The sequence below is a fragment of the Filicampus tigris genome, chromosome 2 (assembly GCF_054856515.1).
Source record: "Filicampus tigris isolate MCC_2025a chromosome 2, RoL_Ftig_1.0, whole genome shotgun sequence".
NCBI classification, from domain to species: domain Eukaryota; kingdom Metazoa; phylum Chordata; class Actinopteri; order Syngnathiformes; family Syngnathidae; genus Filicampus; species Filicampus tigris.
Window position 1 is genome coordinate 18,531,822 of NC_141218.1, and position 20,357 is coordinate 18,552,178.

Here is a 20,357-nt window from a genome sequence, read left to right on the forward strand (position 1 = left end):
AGAGAGCACTGTGTAATGGCCAGATTTTCCTTTATTTCTTTTTACATTGAAATTTCCATTTGTGTGTCTTAGTTTAGCAGTTAAATTCAGTGTGTGAATATTATTTATTTTCTGCATTTAATTTTTATACATTTTTTTATTTCTTTGCATGTGGCAAGTTGCAATCTGTTGAGTTTGAATAAATACCAAATGCTCTAAAATATATCATTCTTATTCTTCATTCAGCTATTTTAAATATATAACATAATAGAAAATATAATTACGTAGCTGAGTAACTAATTATTTTTACAAAGCAGTAAAAGTTACTTTTTGGAAGATGTAATTTGTAACTATAACTAATTACTTTTTCAAAGTATCTTGCCCAACACTTATCACCATCCACTTGTTAAGAGCCAAAGAAAAGAAATTAAAATGAAAAAAACATCTGTAATGGCTTAGAAAGTAATATTTCTGGAGAAACCAATTAAAAACAGCATAAAGCAATAATGCAAAATAATACTAGCACATTCTCCGATAATTTTAGAGATGAAAGATCTGGCTTGTGGTTTACTGCTTTATTTCATAACAGCAAAAAGTCAAAAGTAATAAAAATCAGCAAGCTCATTTTGGCATTATCCTGCTGACACGCAGACTAACATAGAAATCTAATTAGAAGCAGCAGATGCAATATAGTTATCATGCCAATTAATATGTGTTGAAGGGGAAAAAAACAATTGGAGGATGATTAAATCTTTTTGTGTCAATTTTATTAACCTCAGTTTATTTGTCAGTGCAATGGGGATCCATTCAGGTTTTGTATTGTGTTTAAAACACAATTTAAGTGCCACCAAAAAGGACATTGTAGTTGGATAATGACATGCATACTGTACTGCTGCCACGAAAAATGCAGCTGGAGGAAATAGCTCTACTCGAGCTTTAGTTGATTTAGAGTGAAATTATTATTATTATTATTATTGTTATTATTTATTATAATAGAGCAAATCTGAGAAAAGCAAAGATATACTGCAAAAAAGAAAAAAGAAAAACAACACTGCAGAAATCTTTGTGTCGGACAATATTGGACACAGTATTGTATGGGTACGATACGTACATTCTACATTATGACATTCAGGATAAATGTCAAAATATGCAGCCGCCGTAGTGATCCACACTCAGTTGAAATGAACAAGCGGTACTTTGTCAACTTGCTCCCCCCCCCCCCCCCCCCACAAGTGTTTGGTAACCTTCAGAAGTGTATCGACAGCAGGCAGCATTATCCTTCAGCTATGCAACCTCTGCTGGTTGTAAGCATATTAACAATGCATGAGTATCTTTAAAAATACATAAAAACACGCAAACACTTGCAAAATGCTGACCGAGCACTTTCACTTTCCTCGCAACCACACAACAATGCGACAATGTGAACGCCCGCACGCAGATGAATAGATCACATGACTACATCTTACAGGCACAAATGTGATTGAGGCATCCTCGGAATCCCAATACATCACCTTGCCTTCATTTGTTTTAATGGCGGGCAACACACCTGCATTTTGCTTTCAGTTTAGTTGATGAGCACAGCGCCCTGGGCAGAGGGATAAATAATCCTCTTTAATCACAGCACGGTATGTTAAGAGTGAAGATTAAACTCAGAGATGCGTCCTTGTATGGGTACTTAAAACAAATGTACGTATTCCGGGGGACTACCAAACACCGCGCATGAATGAAAACATTGTGACACAAGTTGAACGGAATCCTCTTAATGTGTGTATAAAAATGGCTGGATATGAGCTGATGAAAAATGTACAGCATGTTATAGACTGTAATCACTTTTATTCACTCAACAACATTAGGCTAATTTAATCTCTAAATGGATTGTGTGTCACATTTAACAACGGTACAGCATGTGCTTTAGACTAATGTAATCCCCAAATGGATTGTCGTCTAACCATGTGAGTTGCGATACAACGGCACAGTCTACTTACTTTGGCGTAATACAACATGTAAGTGGATTCGTGCTCACATATTTATTCAATTGCACCCTACACAAGGCTGTGATGTACTCTGAGCCGCCAAAACATCACATCTAATGAGGACCAATACAAGAGTTGTGTCAAACGTTCTGCCTTTATGACGATAACAAGGTTCAGTTTAGATTGGCACTGTCAGTAAGAGAAGTATTTATTTAACTGTTTGCAGTGGTGTGGAACTACAAGGCAACATAATGAGGGATCTTACTTGTCGCAAATGAAATAAAATTTGTAAGGTAATCGCTGACGCGAGGCAGATGCGGGGGCCGACGTACATGCTCAACATGTTTCTATCTGTCTTTGCGGTCCGGCACATAATTCCCCATGGACCAGTACCAGGCCACGGACCCGTGGTTGGGGACCGAAGCACTACATGGTGGCAGCGAACATTTCTTCAAAAAAGAGGCTTTAAGATGTTCGTTGCCACTACCAGTTGAAGTCTATGGTCAAATTAAACAGAAACCATATAAGCTTATGTTAGAGACGTCCACTAGCTTAATGCTAACACACAATGCAAAAAGCCATACACGAGTGAATTAAACTAGCGTCAATGTCGCTGTGTTTTTACAACACTTAAAGTAACATATTTGAATGCGAACGGTGCAGCAACACATTCAAATAGACTATAGTAGTGGTCCATCTAGTACCGAACTGCACAAGTAGATTAAAATAGATATATAAATAAATAAAAATACTTGTAGCGGTGCATATACATCTCGATCAGGAACATTCGTCAGCACCACGCGCCAATCTTTTGGGGATTAGTTCCCTATCAGGAATATACCTCAACAACCACTCAACTGCCTGCGGAAATATGTATTTTCTGACATGTTAAAGACAAAACCAGTAATTGAAACATAGTTTTACGTTTATGCCTTTTCAATTTGAAATAATGTCTTGTTTTTGAATAAAGGTATGGGAATTAATACATGTATTTTTAGTGGCAAAATAATCGACAGATTAATCAAGTAATAAAATAGTTGTTGGTTGCAGCCCTACTTGTTACTGTATGTTTTTATAAAGTACAATACTGTAGAGTGATGTTTTTCTTATTTATAAAAACATACAAATATTTGTGTTGGTGTATTTGGTGGGCTGGAATGGATTAATGTCACTCATTTCCATTCAACTGAGTGTGGTAAGATGATTTGATACTATAGTGTATGATTAAGTCGGGGCACCACCGTATGTATTTTGTTTACTGCCTTGTTATCAATTGACATTGACACTGTCACTTCAGTTGTTTCACTTGAAAATAACAAATCGGATATAGTAGGCACAAAATCAGAATTGGGCATTTTGATCTGTAGTAAATACGGCATTGCTGCAAAGGCAGGATTTTTCATGCATAAGTTTTTCTTATCACAACTGGGGATAAAATATGCTGCTGAGACCTGTCGTGCTGAATATATATTATGTAGAAAAAAGGGGCGTTTGACACATTAATGAGGGAGGTGATTATGAATCCCTATAAACAAATCAAATATGCGCTGCCTTGAAACTCAAAACTTCCTCTGAACAAAACAGGCACAGAGCGAACAGCGTGAGGACCCACAAAACTAAACTACACGCTTGTCAAATGATGTGTGAAAATGAACGGAACAAAGACAAAAGTTCGGGCAGAGAACAAAAGTAACGCTTGAGAAAAGCCTGATGAGAAAGCATTTCATTATCGACCAAAGGGCGCTCTGTATGATTCATCAGCATGTTTGTCAGAGCTCCTCCGACCAGAGCTGCCCGTTCTAGCTTTGGACAATAGCGACAATAGGATAAGTGGATAAATGCCTCCCATAAATAGTCATGTCATTTCCTAAGCTCTGATAATGCAGCTGGGCCGCCGCACAGCGCTCCTCTATCAGATGCCTCTTCACAACAACGGCGGATAGACAATAGGCGGATAGGCAATTATAAGACGGTAATTGTGTGCGGTGTTTGTCGTGTTTCCTGTGCGCCGCCACGGAGGTATATGTGAGTGTGTGATGTGGTGGCTTCGTCTGCGATAAGGACATGCGATCAGACAATGACAATGATCTGCCGGCAGTGGGGAAGAGGAAGCTGGGCCTCGGGATTGGTTTGAAGCCTTTGAAGGCTACACTCAAACTCGCATGCCACTTTGTTCAACATGTTAGGATTACCAAAGAGACAGGCTTATTGTCACCATGCATTAGGATGCATTACTGAAATAATGAGGATAAACCCCACCGCGTGCTTGCAATTTCCATTCATGTTTTAGCATGGTTGCCCAGATACACAGGTACATTTCACATCTGCAATAGATATTATATATGATTATACCAGATTTCAGAATAAGCATTCATTGTGTGAATATGATTTCGCCATACGACAATCTACAGTGGAAGCCAAACTTATGAAATTAATTGGTTCCGTGAGCCTGTCTGCAACATGAAACATTCATAAGTCGAGGTAATATTTACCATTGAAATGGAGTGTGGAATGAATAGAAATGCAACTTATCCGTTACAGCTCAAATATTACGTTATATATTTTTTTAAAACCAGTGTGTGTTTAAAAATAAATAGAATGCAATTTAGAAATAAGTGAAACACTCTATTATAAAGAAATAAAACACTCTTTTAAAAATAAACATGATAAATACTCATTGTGCATTAACTTTAACTAAGGAGGGGAAAAGGGGAGGACGACTAGAGGTGTTCCGCTGAAAAAAATTCTTCTTCCATTATAACATGGCATCTGTGATTTGGTGAATGTATTGCACGTCATTCACAAATTTACAGCTATTGCATTTGTGATTGGATGATCAAGCAAGTGGAGGTGGAACCTCCTCTTCTGGCCATTTTTAAAACCCGTTTGAAAACACATTTCTATTCTCTGGCTTTTGATCCGACCTGAGATTGACAGATTTTTGGCTGTTTTGTGGTGTCTATTGTATATAGTGTTTTGTGTTAATTTATTGATTTCACTTGTTGTATTATGGCTATTTTGTTGTTGTATGTAAAATGCTTTGTTACAGCTGTAGCTGTTGTGAAATGCGCTACATAAATAAAATTGTATTGTATTGTATGGTATATGCAACAGCTTTCCGTTTCCGCCTTATGCCGCGGGGGGATACAACTACAGTACAGTAGTTTACAAGTTTACAGGAATGCATTATGCCCGTTGCCAATGATGGTTACGCAGTGCGAGAAGAAACAACATAGATCCATCCACTCGTCCGTGCCAAGACCGTTCGTGTGTTGAAAATAGTACGTAAATACAGATAATTTTTCTACCAAAATTTGGTGTGTAACTCAAATTGTACATAAAAAGGGGCGTTTGTAACTCGACGTTCCACTTTATGACCGTGGTAAAATTGTACTGTAATTGTGTACAGTAGTGCATTGATGTTTAAATCGGTCTGTGACCACATTCATAACTTAAAACACTCACATCTCAAAGCATTTTTCCCTATTAAAATGAATGGAGATGCCATTAAAGTGACACTTGGATGAGCTTAACATTGGCACTTATATAATAGGTTTGCATGTAAAAATGACATCAGTACTAAAATGCACCATCCCCCCGACCCCGCCCCAAAATACTCTGTAGTGATTTAAGGGCTTTTTATTGTGATTAGATTTTCAACAAATTGGGACGCCCCCTTTTGGAGCTCGGCTTGTTATTTTTTCGGTCTCTGTTATTCATGGAGTCACTTATTTCCTAATTTCTCCCTAATTTATTGATAAAATAGAAAATGACAACTCTTTTCATTTTCCTGTTCAAAGAATATATAAAATGAACTTGTTTGTGAAAACATGGCCATCCCGACCCAACCATCCCTTTAATCTGTTCCAACCAAATTGTTTTCCTAAAAAAAAAAGCAGTCAATAGAATTGCACTTTTTTAAAACATATAGTAATAACATAACCTGGGCTGCACGTTTATTTTAATAATGGATTCATCTATGTGATGGGCAATTGGTCACAGTGCAGAGGTTCAGGGTTAAAATCTGGGCTCCGGCAGGGTAACTCATGAACGTACCACTTGTTATGCTACAATGCCCTAATTTCGCCGAACATACAGAATAAAGTCAGTTTATCAACCTATGATAAAGACTAAAATAAATGATACCGTATATTTTTTACACAAGGACGTCCCCTTAATTCATCCACATAGTTCAAACAACTGAAACACAGCCATCAAATACTTTGGAGACCCAACCGGCATCCTAATGCTAAACTGATTATGTGGCTGTCAGGAGAGCCAATATTATGCAAAGACGGCCAGGCAGCTCACTATTATTGTTACAAAGAGCAGGAAATGTAAAATCATTAGTCATCCCCGGGAGTACATTAAGCGAGTCAAAGAATGACAATACAAGTTTGACAGTTTGGCTGCTTTACAACGTGCACATGACTGTCACACTGTCAGATATTCTCAAAGGAAAATATCAAAAACCTAGGTCACATTGAGTTGAGCATTTTTAATGTTAAATAATGCTTCAAATGACATGCTTGTTATTCAGTCCAGCAGCAGTTATTCATGGATTTTTTTTTTTTTCTTTTCATCAGAGGTTGGGATGACATTTGATATGGCTGCACAAAGACGATCGATAGACCATATTTATTCCGGTTTTAACAAGGGCTTTGAGCAAATACAGCAGCAATTTGTAGTAATTCTCTTTCAAAAAGGGAACAAATCATGATATGCTGTTTTTTTCATTTGGCTTCAAAGTCACTTATAATTCGCAACTGTAGGGGGAGTGTATGAATGAGTAAATTTTATTTCTAAATGAGTTCTTGACTTTTAAAAGGGAACAAAATAAAAAAAAATCCTGATTAAAATGTTTTTATCTTGTTCGTGAAAAACGGACCATCCCGCCTGAATGATACCTTTAACTCATTTACTGCCAGACATTTTCAGACCCTCTTTTACCATAACATTTGAAAAAAAATTGAAAAAAAATATAAATAAGTTCCTGCGATTGAATGGCCGACTGTGAAAAGACAAATTCGTCAATGGCAGTGAATGCGTTAATGCACCTCATGATTTTATCTTTTACATTTTTACTGTATATTTTCAACTGTGTGATTGTAGCAGTTTTCCGACTCTAAGGAATGAAAAAGTGAGTTGCACTATAAATAAAATGTATAATTATTATTACAATGCTTAATTTGAATGAGAAATGTGGCTGGAAAATGTGTCATGCATTTAACACCTTTATCCCGCAGCTACACAATGCAGGTTCTATTGTGGTTCGACATGCAATCACAAGGGAAACTTGGTCTCAGTTCTTGTGTTACCCAGGCAACATGTCTGCAGCCTCTATTAGTCCGACTTGTTGTGACAGTTCAGAGGGTGAGCATATAAGCCACGGCTCGGCTCCAGAGCGCAACAGTAACAGCCGTAGGTAAACAAATTATACATAGACAGTTTATCCAGGCCCCACTTCATCAATCCCCGACCCAATAGCATGATCTTCTGGGCAAAAACAAATCAACACATTAAAACGCACGTTTTCGCTCGATGACAGCGGCTCTGATGGGCCAAGTGCTGATGTTCCAGTCGACTCCTTTTCTCGTTTACTCCCCGATTCACTCCATCTCTTTCCATCTCCCGTATCGGCGCAATCAGGCTAATGAGGCTAGCACGTCCATTTTACCTTCCTGCTCGCTAAAGTGCCCATTGATTGGAGGGGTGGGAAAGCTCTTAACAAGGGAGGAGTGGGAGAAAAATAATTAGCAAGAATGAGCTTTTTTTGCAAACTCCAACAGTTTGTCTTTTGTTTTTTTTTCATTTATTTACTGACACGGACAACATTAGGGATTAACTCCGCAAGGGTATACGTTAACTTCTCAATGTCAGGGTGTAAATCTGTCTCAAGCTGTAAACCCAAGACCGTTTGTCTGTGATGATGTCTAAATGGAAGTGGGAGAGGGGGGACGTTGAGGGGGTGGGCGGCGGGGGCGAACAAAACTCTGGAGACGTGCAAAGCAGCGTGAAGCATTGTGGTTTTTCATCCATCTTCCCTGACACAAACGGCACCGCAGCATCCCACACAAACTCAGGGCAGTGAACCTTGAAAGCTCCAAATTTTCAGTACGCTGAGGACATTAACGCCGTCGCCCAAATGACCAGTAAAGTCATGTTTCTGACAGTCGTGGCGTGATTAACTCGGACAGATCTGGACTGGAAAAAGTGGAGCAGTGGCCTTGTCTAAAGTCATACAGCGGCTAATTCACACAGCCACCGCAGCCTCAGAAGTGCGCCTTTGGCAAAGACGCAGACACGAGAGGACAGAGTGGACATAACAACATGACTCCAGAGCTGTGATGTAAAGTGGTAAAGATTGGAGCACGTAGATTAAAAATAGGATTAGACACGGCTAAGCAGCAAACTTGCAAAATACAACTTTTGAGAACTACAACTTAAGTGTGATACACGTTCATGATCATATTCACCACCATGAAGTGGTTAATTAAGAGCAAAGTAATTAAGTGTAATGTCAAACTAATTTAATATTTTGCAATCATAAGGCTCATTAAGTAAGAAGAGTTGTTCTCAAGTGTCTTAGGAGGTTAAACGCAGGTCATTACATAAAGCGCGTCTCCTATTACAGGCTATTATATAAACATTGACTGAATTTTATTGGCCATAAATGTAACATTTTGAAATGTATTATACTTGAGAAAAGTCACGATTGAGAACAAAGGGGGCTTCACACGACAAATACACCTGGATGACTTAAAAGTAATACTTTGACTGGCACTTTTTTAAATATATTTGATATAATGTGATTTGTCTGTTTTCACCTACAGCTACTCTCTGTGTCTCTAGTTTTACCACCTGCGGACAAATTACTTTTTTTAATGGACTTGAATTGAAAAGTAGGGTCATAGACAAATACGACGTATCATAGAGAACATCTGGATTTTTTCATGCATTTCATTTACAAGCAGACACAAGTACAATCAGGGAGTACTAAGTAGTGTGGGAACTGTTAACTATCCTTTTACCCAAAAAGTGTGTAAACGGTTCAATAGATCAACGTTTTTGCGCCATGATTATATTTGACTGTAAACACAAAAATGGGAACAAATAAAAGTGTGCTGTGTGCCCTACACACAGAAAAAAATCACTGACGTAGACTCATAAATCCAAGGTATACCGGGCAGGATGGTCAAATCTATTATCATAATTTGTTTTGATGACATAGTTAATATGTAAACAGAATGTAGTTAAGAATGATTGCAGTTACCATTCAGAGCTTTCCTTTTGCCCAGGGTAATGTTAAGAGTTACATTGAATGCTGTTTGTTGTCTCTATTGCAGCCAAGTGTGCAAAAAGCTCTCTCCAAATTTAGATGTGTTCGCTGCTTTCAATCTGCCCTCTAATGCTGCATCTCAGTAGGTGCAATCATCATGTAACCGCAGTGGCTTCATGCACCTACCCTCTAAAAGTCCCTTTTCTGCAGTATCCTTGCCAGCATGTCTGTTGTGTTATCATCTCGGCACACAGCCTAGCTTTGTTCTGAAGGCCCCCTCAATGGAACCATTGGTCTGTTTTGGATCAAATTACCTGCACAGATGTCCTGCCTTGTTTCAACTGGCAACATTTTTTAGACTCAACCTTTCCCTTGAGGGGAGGGGCATTTCCCCCCCCCCCCCCCCCCCCCAGTATTTCATTCATCCCGTTTTCTGACATTTCAAACCGTGAACAATTGACGGAAGATTAACCGATATAGAAAATAGCCTTTAAAGGTCGAATTGAAAGCTAAGGAAAGACTATTTCCCACCATTTTAGAATAAGTGACAAGCCAAATAAAAAACGGTTAACCCATTCAGACAAATGTCTGATAAAATGTCATCTCATTCAAGAACTTTTACAATGCCATATGTTAGAAATGCTTCTCTGGTTTTCAACACTGATCTCAATGTGATATACTGTACCTGACTCCGATGTTTTTTTTCCTTCTCTATTTTTGATCTGCATTTGTACTTGCATCTTGTAATACATACATACGTATATCTATATCTATCTACTGTATGTATGTATGTTTTTATATATATATGTGTATATATATATATATATATATATATATATATATATATATATGTATATATATATATATATATATATCGATCCATTATCTATGCCGCTTATCCTCACAAGGGTCGCAGGGAGTGCTGGGGCCTATCCCAGCAGTCTTCGGGCAGTAGAAACACATTGAAATCATGTGAATTGTATCAAAAAGTGGAAGAAGGGTTTTTGTTTCATCTCAACGCGTCACGCAACACAGGCATCAATAAATAAAGTCTTCTTTCTTAGATCTTGGATATGTATAGTGTTTGTCTGGAGTAGCAAACTTGGTATGACATGTTGCATCTTGTAATGTGAGACTGTCTTAAGAGGAGCTGACAAGAGCTCGAGGGTAGATGTATGGTAAGTGCAGCGCAGAGAGGCATAGGGAGCGCACGCTGAGCATCCCGTTGGGACCGCAGCCACACGAACGGTCTCTCTTCTGGGCTTTCCGTCATCTACTTAGACCCGCGTTACTAGCGGGACGGCCCGATGGATCACAAATGCCCCACGCGATTAAAAGCTCAGATAAGTGACCAGATGACAAAGTGGTAGTCATTTGAGGATAAAACGCAACCTTGAGGAATACTAAAATTTGCTGAGATGGTGGAAAATATTGCAACTGGAGACAACTTGGGTCGGTCAAGACAATGTTACCAGACTGGGGAAGTCAGGTTGTTAGGTGTTAAGTCAATGTACACATTGAAAAAATGTTGTGTTGTTTTACACTACAGGGTTTACACGGTTTTACACTATTAAAATGTGCTAATACATAAAATCTTGTTTGTTTTCAGACAGAAAATTACATAGGTTTGCTAAATTTTAATCATGTTCAAAATAAGTACATACAAAAGACCTTTTTTTTTTCAGTGTGGCGTAAAGTGATTTTGGTGTAAACTGATAACCTGGTAAACCATTTCTTGGTAGCTTTAACTCGTCAGTATGGATCACAATCTTGACCAATTGTGCTGGGTCATATCCTCAACCCAAAGCCCCGGGTATAAATAACCCAGTATTTTTTGGATCCACTGTTGAATTACTTTTGAGTTACTTTTGACCCAGTACATGACCAAATAAAATGCACATAAAAATATCACACTTGCCAGAGGTGCCAATTATTAAACGGATTAAATATGTGCAGAGCGCTACAGATGTGTTTCGCTAGTCTGCATTGGTTGTAACAAGTTTTGCTCTGACCAACTAACAGGAGGACAGAAAAATGCTCATTTCTTTGAGGGCCAGCTCACTGGCTCAGGCTGGCGCTGTGAGGACAAATTTGAAATCTGATTGGTGAGAGAATCAGTCCCATTGCTAATATAGTTTCATTTACATTCCGTGGGCCAGCATGACTGATTCTGAAGGCCCCGGACAAGGTAGCATGTAGAGGCTGAAATCTGACTGAAAAAAAAAAAAAAAAACATCCACATACAGTATATGCAGTCAAGAGAAACACTGCAAAACAATGAGAATAGACTGTTGGGAATAAATTAAAACAATTTCATGGTACACATTTAAGGAATTCATCTTTGAAATGGAGGTCAGTGCTTATGATTGTGTTTAGGCCAGCAGAAAAGGCCTCATTGGTCCACAACAACCATAATCGGTTAAAACAGATTCATGCAATGTGCTCTGACCAGTGCAATTTGCTGGGTCAAGTGTGAACGCTGTCCTTCAAACACTGGTGCACGCCAAACACGCGGACTGAGACCACTTGGCGTGGGTCTGCTTGTTCTTTTTGAGTAGCAAATTACAAGGGTGAAAACAGCATTAATCCTTGTGTAGCACTTTAAAACAAGCACCCTACAAATGTGAAGTATAATTGTCTCAGTGATGCTCTACTTTTCTAACATTTTTGTTTGTTTTTTTCTTAGCAGGATTATGCCCAAAAAAGGTGCCAGTCAAGACAAACATGTTAACCGTCATTTCTTTTTACCCGATAACATCGCAAACACAATTTTCACCAAATTTACATAATTCCTCAGATCATAAGACATTTAGCTTGCTAAAAAATGTCCCTTATCTATAAAGGTATACAATTTGATTGATATTTTTGCCGCCCCTTTTTATCATTTTTGTATTCAGTAGTTATCGTCCCACAAGAAATTCACAATGTTATGATCTTGTTACAGATTTAAGAAATTACCCTTCAGCCTTGTCTGAAGTTTGCGCTGTGCAATTGGAGTTTACTTTTTTAAACCACGAGGTAATTTGCTAAACAACAATGACAATGTATAAACAGGGTCGAAACTAAAAGACATTGGTCTTTAATACCGCTCATATTGATTGAAGAGTTTTTAAAGCAATTACTTTACTTTCAAAAATAATCTTACATATTTCTGCCTTAATAATACTAACTGTAGTCGCTTTCACAATGACATCTGATAACAAGCATCAAGCAGATTTCAAAGGGATTACGGGTAATAATCTCAATCAAAATGGTCCAAAATTGCCGTGAGCATTTGTACTCAAGAGAAACTAACATAATTATTGCTGTTTTGGGTTGTATTTTTATTTTTACAGAACTCCTTGAGCTTGACAGAAATGTTCAAGTCCAGCTGTATTACATGTTTTTCAAAGCAAGCATTTTATTTTTAAACATGTATTTATTTCAGCCCCCTCTCACTTTACAACAGCTTTGATTACAATATCTATCGCTCACTCTTGTGCCGCGACGTAGGCGTACCTGCCTGAAATAGAGAACACCTCCGGTGAAATGAGGGAAAACAATACTTTGATGAAGTCTCTTGCTGACCTTCTTACTTAAAGGAGACGCACTAGTACACACAGTAAAAGCCTTTTTAATTAGTACGCCTTGACTCTCGACAGTCACTCAAAATGTGACATTTTATCCAATTACGGCTTATACAGTATATTGGCAATTGCAATACATGTGAAATATGTGTACTCACCTGCCTAAACATTAGGTACACCAGCACAATCCATTGCAATACAAGCGCAATCAATTCGGAGCTTTGTGAGCAGAAAGAGTGGGTGTGTGTGAGACAGGCAAGTGGTGGAGAAACAAAGGTAAGGAAATTCATTGCAAACACAATGCTGTAGTTTAAAACCAGAAAACTGAGGAAAGAAAAGTGACATTAAAGCTGTTTAGTTAATATTAATTACAATTGTAATGCAGCAACTCAAAATGTCTTTATTCGAGGCCTTTCTTTTTCTGTATCTAATATTTTGTATTTTGATTTTAAGGCACTTCAAAGTTCCTTCATTTCCACATTTGAACCTGCACAAATTAATTTAGTCAAATTTAAAACATAATCATATTTATAAATATGAAAAATTTGGCAGACATTTATTGGATTGTAAATGAAACAAATGAATTGATACTGGTGGATAATACTGAATTATAATGCACTTTTACATTACGACGGTCAAAATTCTTGAACTTTTAATCAAGCACCCATTGTGAAATGGTTCTACTGAATTTATTTCAGGTGTGTCTAATGATGTGACTGGTGAATTCAGTTGTGTTTTACAATTATAATTAAAACAGATCTACATGTTTTGCATGAAGGCTATACATTAACTAGATGATGTAATTCCTATAGAAATTGCACATGAATACTGAAAAGTTGAGGTTGACCTGTAATGCTGCAGAGTTAATTGTGGGATTATGTGAAACGATAGGGAATGATATGGAATGTCATTTGCGGTCCTGGATGAGCTGAATTTATTCAAGTTGGACTGTTTTGAATGGGTAGAGAATTGGGGAAATTGAAGGTAAATGTCTGAAACGGTCTTTATTTAGGTGTTTTACTTTGAAAATTTGTGCATTTTGGGAAAGGGAATGAGAGGAATACTTTGAAATTGGAATGGTTAGAATCCATCAATAAATGTAGAAATTAGCAGTAAATACATAGAATGTCTTCTTTTTAGGCTTTTGTTTTGAAAATATGAAAAACAATCACAGAAATTAGCTGAATTAGCTGTTTGAAGTTGAAATGCTCTGAATCGGTCAAGAAATGTGAAAAAGGGAAGTCAACATGTAAAAATGTCCTAAAATGGGCTTTTATCTTAAAAATTGGAATGGGAATGAGTTGAAAAGTTGAAGTTAGAATGTATTATATCGTTCAAGAAATAGGGTAACAGGAAGAAATATGGAAAACAAGTCTTCATTTGGGGCTTTTATTTTTAAATTTTGAGAAAATTTGGGAATGAGAAAGTTTTAAATGGTATGAATGTTTGTTTCATGCTTTGCCAGTGCTTCCAATACATGTTTATTGTCAGATTCACTTCTTCTAACTGAACATGCACACCCACGAATTCATAGCTTTGATGGAAAAGTGTCAATTTCCTGACAATGTCCTTCTGGCCGACCATGTTGTATTAAATGACGCGCTTTTATTCATGCTTGCTGGAGGTACCTGTAACACTGTGCATTTAGTGCAATCCTTGACCCGCCTCATCCTCCCATCTGCACTCGCTTTCTCGACTTCTTATCAGCAAGGACGTTAGCGTTGAGTGCAAGCACACACACCGACAGTGGCTGTCGCTACACCCTGTCGGGCACCTGCGGCCCAGAAAGGAAAAAAAAAAACTACCGGGCCTAATCTTGTATCTCTCAGCTGTTGCCAGGTTGAATGGGTTTCCAGCAGCGGCCAACAGCTTTATCTGCTACCTACAGAGAAAAGCTAGAGGGAGCATATCTCATACACACACATGCAACATGGTAACTGCACACAAACCTACAATACACCCATGTACAACGGTATCACACCCTCGGCAAAAGCATGTGCATAAAGGCAGGCCTGAATGTTTGCAATCACTTATGTTTGGCCCTAGTGTGCCAGCATATATTGTGTCTCAAATGGTGAAGATGAAGCACTGCAGCAGCACTAAAGATATATTCTTTATCACTTGATGTCGCAGGGCTTAATTTTAGAGACACATTTTTCCCATTTTAATGGTCTAGCCTGAAAGATTTATCAGACTTTGCCATAGCATTTATTCACACACGCACTGAGAGTGCTACTGCAAAAGAGGGCTTTATATGAAAATAGAGAGCAGAGAAAACAGTTCAGTTTTTAAATCTTTTTCCGTGATTAAAGTTTAATCCTATGCAAATGGTGCTCAGGCCACAATAAATGGCATTTAGCGTCAAACACAAATATACACCAACTACTGCACTGGGAACTGGGAGGAGTAAGTGCCGGAATGCAATTAAGGAATCAAACTTTTGCAATTTAAAAATATAGCTTATTACTGCGGGCCACATTTGCATGAATCAATTTTAGAAAGGGGTTTTAGATGTTGTGGCCCCACACACACACACACACACGCGCATTCACGTAGACAATCCCTGAGAACTCCTCACTTCATCGACGTTTCATTGTGCAATCCATCTTAATCAGCAAGCCCATCAAAGACAATATATCCTCCCCTCCATCTCTCCTTCCTTCTACGGACCAAGTGATTGAGGGGTGTAAAGAGGAGGATGTTTTAGCCTAGCGTCTCCTCCCCCTTCGCACCGTACCTCCCCTTCCCCACCTCCCGCCGCCCACCTCCACGCTAGGACAGCTCTTAAGTGCTTGTGGGTTTTTATGTTTGTAGTGTTTTATGGGCGTGGGCAGAAGCCAGGGGCAGTTAAAATGTAGAAGCAACGAGGGAGGGGGCGGGCCAGGAGGAGGAGAATGAGGCGGAGTGGGAAATTACTGTAAATCCAATCTTTATTGAGAGCGACACAAATGACATGCAGGACCCGCCCAGATATCTGCAACGGCCCGCTTACCTGATCAATCAGGGCGTGCTGACAAATGTCGGAAATGTGCTATCATTGACGCGTATGATGCAGTGAGGTTTTAATGCAAAAAAATCTTTGGATGCTGTCACTCAAATGTGAAAATGACCATTTCCCATTGACTCACTTTTCTCTTCCAATGGCAATGCTGTGAATGGCAATGACAAGATAGCCTGTGATTATTCAAATTCAACAATACTGCTAAGATTGCTTTCGCTAGCCACCTGTTACACTTGGTGCTAGGCAGAATTCATAGGGCACAAGCATAACTGCCCCACTGACTAATAAAAATATTGCTACAATATATTTATGTAACATTCTCTAGGCTAAACCAATGCAGATTCAAATAAAGTGTTTTTTTAAGATACTGTCCAAGACATTGCTGGGCCGTTTTGTTGTCTTCACTTGTGAGCAGTGATGTGAGTTAAAGTATGAGTAAGCTTCAGGCTCTCACTCTCCACAGCTCCAGCGATTGAGCAATTAAGGTGGAGGTGGTTAGTAGAATCTAAGTTCACTAACAAAAAACGGTTAACAAACTTTCCAGACAAACTGTATATTGCTCAGATTTATAAATTATGCTTCCTGACATCCACGTCCAACGCTTACTTATGCTTTTCTCTCACACAGTGTAAATTGAATTAGCTTCAGGCATCACGTATTTCAGCTTTTTTTTTTTGGGGGGGGGGGGGTGTAAAAGAGGCCTATGTATGACTATCAAGAAAGTGAAACAGGCCAGTGATTGTGATATTAAAAAAACCTTGAGAAGTGTGTGCAGTATATGGCAAAACAAAACATTTTTCCTCAGTATTGCGACTACAATTTCACATGCGTTTATTTTTGTCAAGGTCCTCTTCCCAAGCATTCTTACAATAACATAAAAGACTACAAAGCAAAAACAGGTTAGGCTTACACTAAAATAATGGCAAATAAACCACAAATGAATGTAAAAGACAGTTATCTATCTACTTCAATTACAGTTGTTAACTTACTAAACAATTTGACTTACACTCTTAAGCATTCACTATGACAACTTCACAACATTTTACCAAACAGTGTGACAAACATAAGTATACTGTATGTCAAACTAATCTGTGGCTGTATCACTTCAACTTTTCATGTTTCATGAAAGAGTGATATGTAAACGTATGGACTGCACTTAAAGTGAAAGTCAACCCAAATATATTTTTTTCAAAAATATGTTCCCAGCAGGCCCTCCAGTTGAAACACGGCATTCTGATTAATTTTGCGTTTGTGGAAAATTAAATTACGCAGCAAAATGCACTCATTTTTAGCCATCTCTGGGGCGGCCATTTTGTCACTTTTGTCGATTGACAATGACATCACAACTGCTCATAACGACCAATCACAGCTGACCTGTTTTCTGAATCTGAGCCGTGATTGGTCGTTGTGAGCAGTTGTGATGTCATTTTAGGTCGACAGAAGACAAAATGGCCGCCACCAGAGATGGCTAAAAACGGAGGGATTAACACTTATTCCACAAACACAATATTTATCAGAATGCCCTGTTTCAACTAGTGGGTTTGCATCGAACATATTTTTGAAAAAGAAACATTTTTGCGTTGACTTCCACTTCAAGCACTAAACTTATTTAGGCGTTATATAAATGAATAAAATATACAGTACATATTGACAAAATATAAAAAAAATAAAGCTTACCGACTGACCGCAATGACTTTTTTTTTCTAAAACTGTAGCCTTTGCGATTTGAAAATGGCATTCTACTACACTGCCATGTCGATTTGAATTCAATTAATTGTTCAACCCTAAACAATAACTTTGTCGTACTTTGTGGTGCCTATTTCTGCCAATGGAAATGCGGTAATGGAGCCCTGGAAAGCCAAGTGGAGAGAGTCACACACTCAAAAATACACACCCAGCACTATGAGGATTGTTGGACAGTTTTATATATACACACACACACACACACATCAATTTGAATCACTTCTCTATATTAAATATAAAATATTTATTAAGGCAAGTGTCTTCTGCCTTCATTTAATGCATAGTCACCACTGGTGTGTAATATTGGACACATTTGGGAGTGTTTCTGTGAGTCCTCGGGCCATGAAGAACTCAACCTATCTTATATTGGTCTACCAGTCAGCTAGTATGGCGTATAATTGGCCACAGTTGGCTTCAAGTGAATGTTTGCTGCCTGCCTTAGGCTAAATGATGCAGCCGCAAAAACAACTACAGTCCGAGCCGCATGTCAACTGCGACTTTAACTGCTTCCCAACGCTCCTGCTTGCCCGGCAGCTCTGCCACAGGAGAATAAGTTTGCTGGTGTTTATTTTTTTATTTTTGAAATAACTCACTGTTTTTATAATTGCCCTCTTGTCCTTAACTGTCCAGCCACTGTCTCATTTGAACGTCACGCGTCGAAGTGACCTCGCTCAAAGCTTCTGAGTCAATCAGTTAGTCAGCACGTGAAAAGGTCGGCCTCTTAGTCAACAAGAGAGTGCAGAGAATGTCAGCGGGACAGCAAATCAGTCAGACAAAAGAAAGGATGGTTCAACGCCGCAGCCCAAAAATCCTTTGAGGGCGCCCTGTACCTGCCTGTTGCCATGGTGATGCCTTCTGTGATTTACATGCGAGCCTCGCTCTGCCTTCACTTATATCTTACTGTCTTCCCTCTTCCAATCTCCCATTTTGCTTTCTGTCGGAGTTGTGTGTCTGACAGACATGTTTTCTTTCGAAATGCATTTCAACTGAATGACACTTAACTTCACTGGCGCTCTTGCCATTTGCCACGCTGTAAACTCTCTTGTAAAACGAGCGCGAAACACAAAAGTTGTCATCGCGGACACAAATTACCATCACATGCTGTATGCAAGCACATAATCCCCTCTGTTTGTGTGCACTTGTAATGTTTGCCTACACACGCAGCAGTGATGCCGCAAATGAGTGGGAATTCTCCACACACTCACTTGGATGTTGGCACCTGCTGACAGTCAGCTGCCAAATGGAGATCTATCATTTTCTGCTACAGTCTCATCATCAAGCATCATTTAGGCATGTTGGCCTGCCTTTCCCCTCCCTTGACACATTCCTGTGCCAAGACACAGATTACATTTCTCTCAAATGCAAACTGCCTTGTGGGGAAAGGGAACGGCTCATGAGCGGTCCATCACTGCCATCTAAAGGTTAATTTAAGGCAGTGTTTCACATCTTGAATTGAGCATTACATTCGAAAAAAAAAAAGCTCAACTCTACTCCACCAAACAAAAATGTCACAAAAGTATACATACTGACAAAGTAAACATACTGAGACGATCATGACCGTTTTTCTGTTTACACACAAATTGACTTAGCGCAAAAATGGGGCCTGTTTAGTTGAACACAAAGCTTCTATTCTTTTGCAAGGATTGGCAACAGGTGCATATGCAGATTACTTGCACCCTCTGCCATCTAGTTGACGAGCAATATATTGTTTTGCTTGTCATTATATGTCGCTGGCATAAATAGATGATTAAGGATACATTATTTGTGGAAAATAAGTAATTCTTTTCAGATAAAACAAAGACCCCGTAAAGTGAATTCAGAGTTTTGATTGAAGGTAATCGCTGAAAACATGAAATCATTGAGTATTGTGTAACATCCATTTTTCATCAGGGCATGGCATCATGCAGGGCAGACACGGCCACCACATTTGAGAGTGGCCACAAGAGCTTTTTTTTTTTTTTTTTTTTTAATTATTTTAAAGCTTTATTTTATCCCTTAAATGGCAATTTTTTAAATCATTTAAATTTGGCATGACTGTGAATAACACTTTCCTCTGTGGTATGTCAAACATAGAAGACATTTTATACAGATTCAGTGAGCTAAAAGCAACATTTACAGACTCGCGTACCTGCATTAACAATGGCATCTACCTCCAGCACTGTGATGTTACCACTGTAGACCGAGATTTTCCCATCAAGCTTTTGATTCCTGGGATAGTGACTCACTTCAGGACAAGCTGACACGGAAACAGACAGGACCAATTATGAAACTGGTAAATTACACCAACAATAGCGTAATAAATGTAATAAAAGGAATTCAGTTTAGTGACAGACCTCCAGCGTGAGTCCAAGCTGGGATGTTGTCCAGCTGTGCAAAGTCAGTCCTGTAGTATTTACGTCTGACCTCCACAGGCTGAGATAGTAGAAATTCTGAGAGAAACAATGAAATAGATAATCAGATTTAGAGCAATTTCAGCATAGATTTCACTCAAATAAAATGTTGTACCCATATTATGGCTTGCTCCCACATTCCAAAAACAAGCATTTAGGTTCACTAAAGACTCTTAAGACAAGATGGTTTAAAAAATGAAACATGCAACAAAAATCACATGCCTTTGTGATTTTTGTTAAAGAATTGAACGTGTAATTGCTTTACACATTAATATTAACAATGGAATGTTTCCCATACGTATTTGTAATTCACAACTCCCAGTCTTGCCAATTCCATCCCTTCCTCACTGGGTGTAGCACTACTTTCCCAGTCATCATAATGTAGAAAGAGCCTGACTCACATGTCAAGTTTTTGTCGTCATGTAC

General features: G+C 38.6%; 1 protein-coding gene across 2 annotated transcripts in view; it reads right to left on the minus strand.

Annotated features, from left to right (window-relative positions):
* macrod1 (mono-ADP ribosylhydrolase 1) overlaps positions 1-20,357 on the minus strand; it is a 161,092-nt gene that overhangs the window by 139,674 nt on the left and 1,061 nt on the right. For both annotated transcript variants that reach the window (XM_086018165.1, XM_086018155.1), the window contains exons 2-3: positions 19,875-19,970; positions 19,670-19,777 (exon numbers count right to left, since the gene is read on the minus strand). In XM_086018165.1, coding sequence (XP_085874291.1) covers positions 19,670-19,777; positions 19,875-19,970 — 204 coding nt within the window. The remainder of the gene's footprint in view (positions 1-19,669; positions 19,778-19,874; positions 19,971-20,357) is intronic.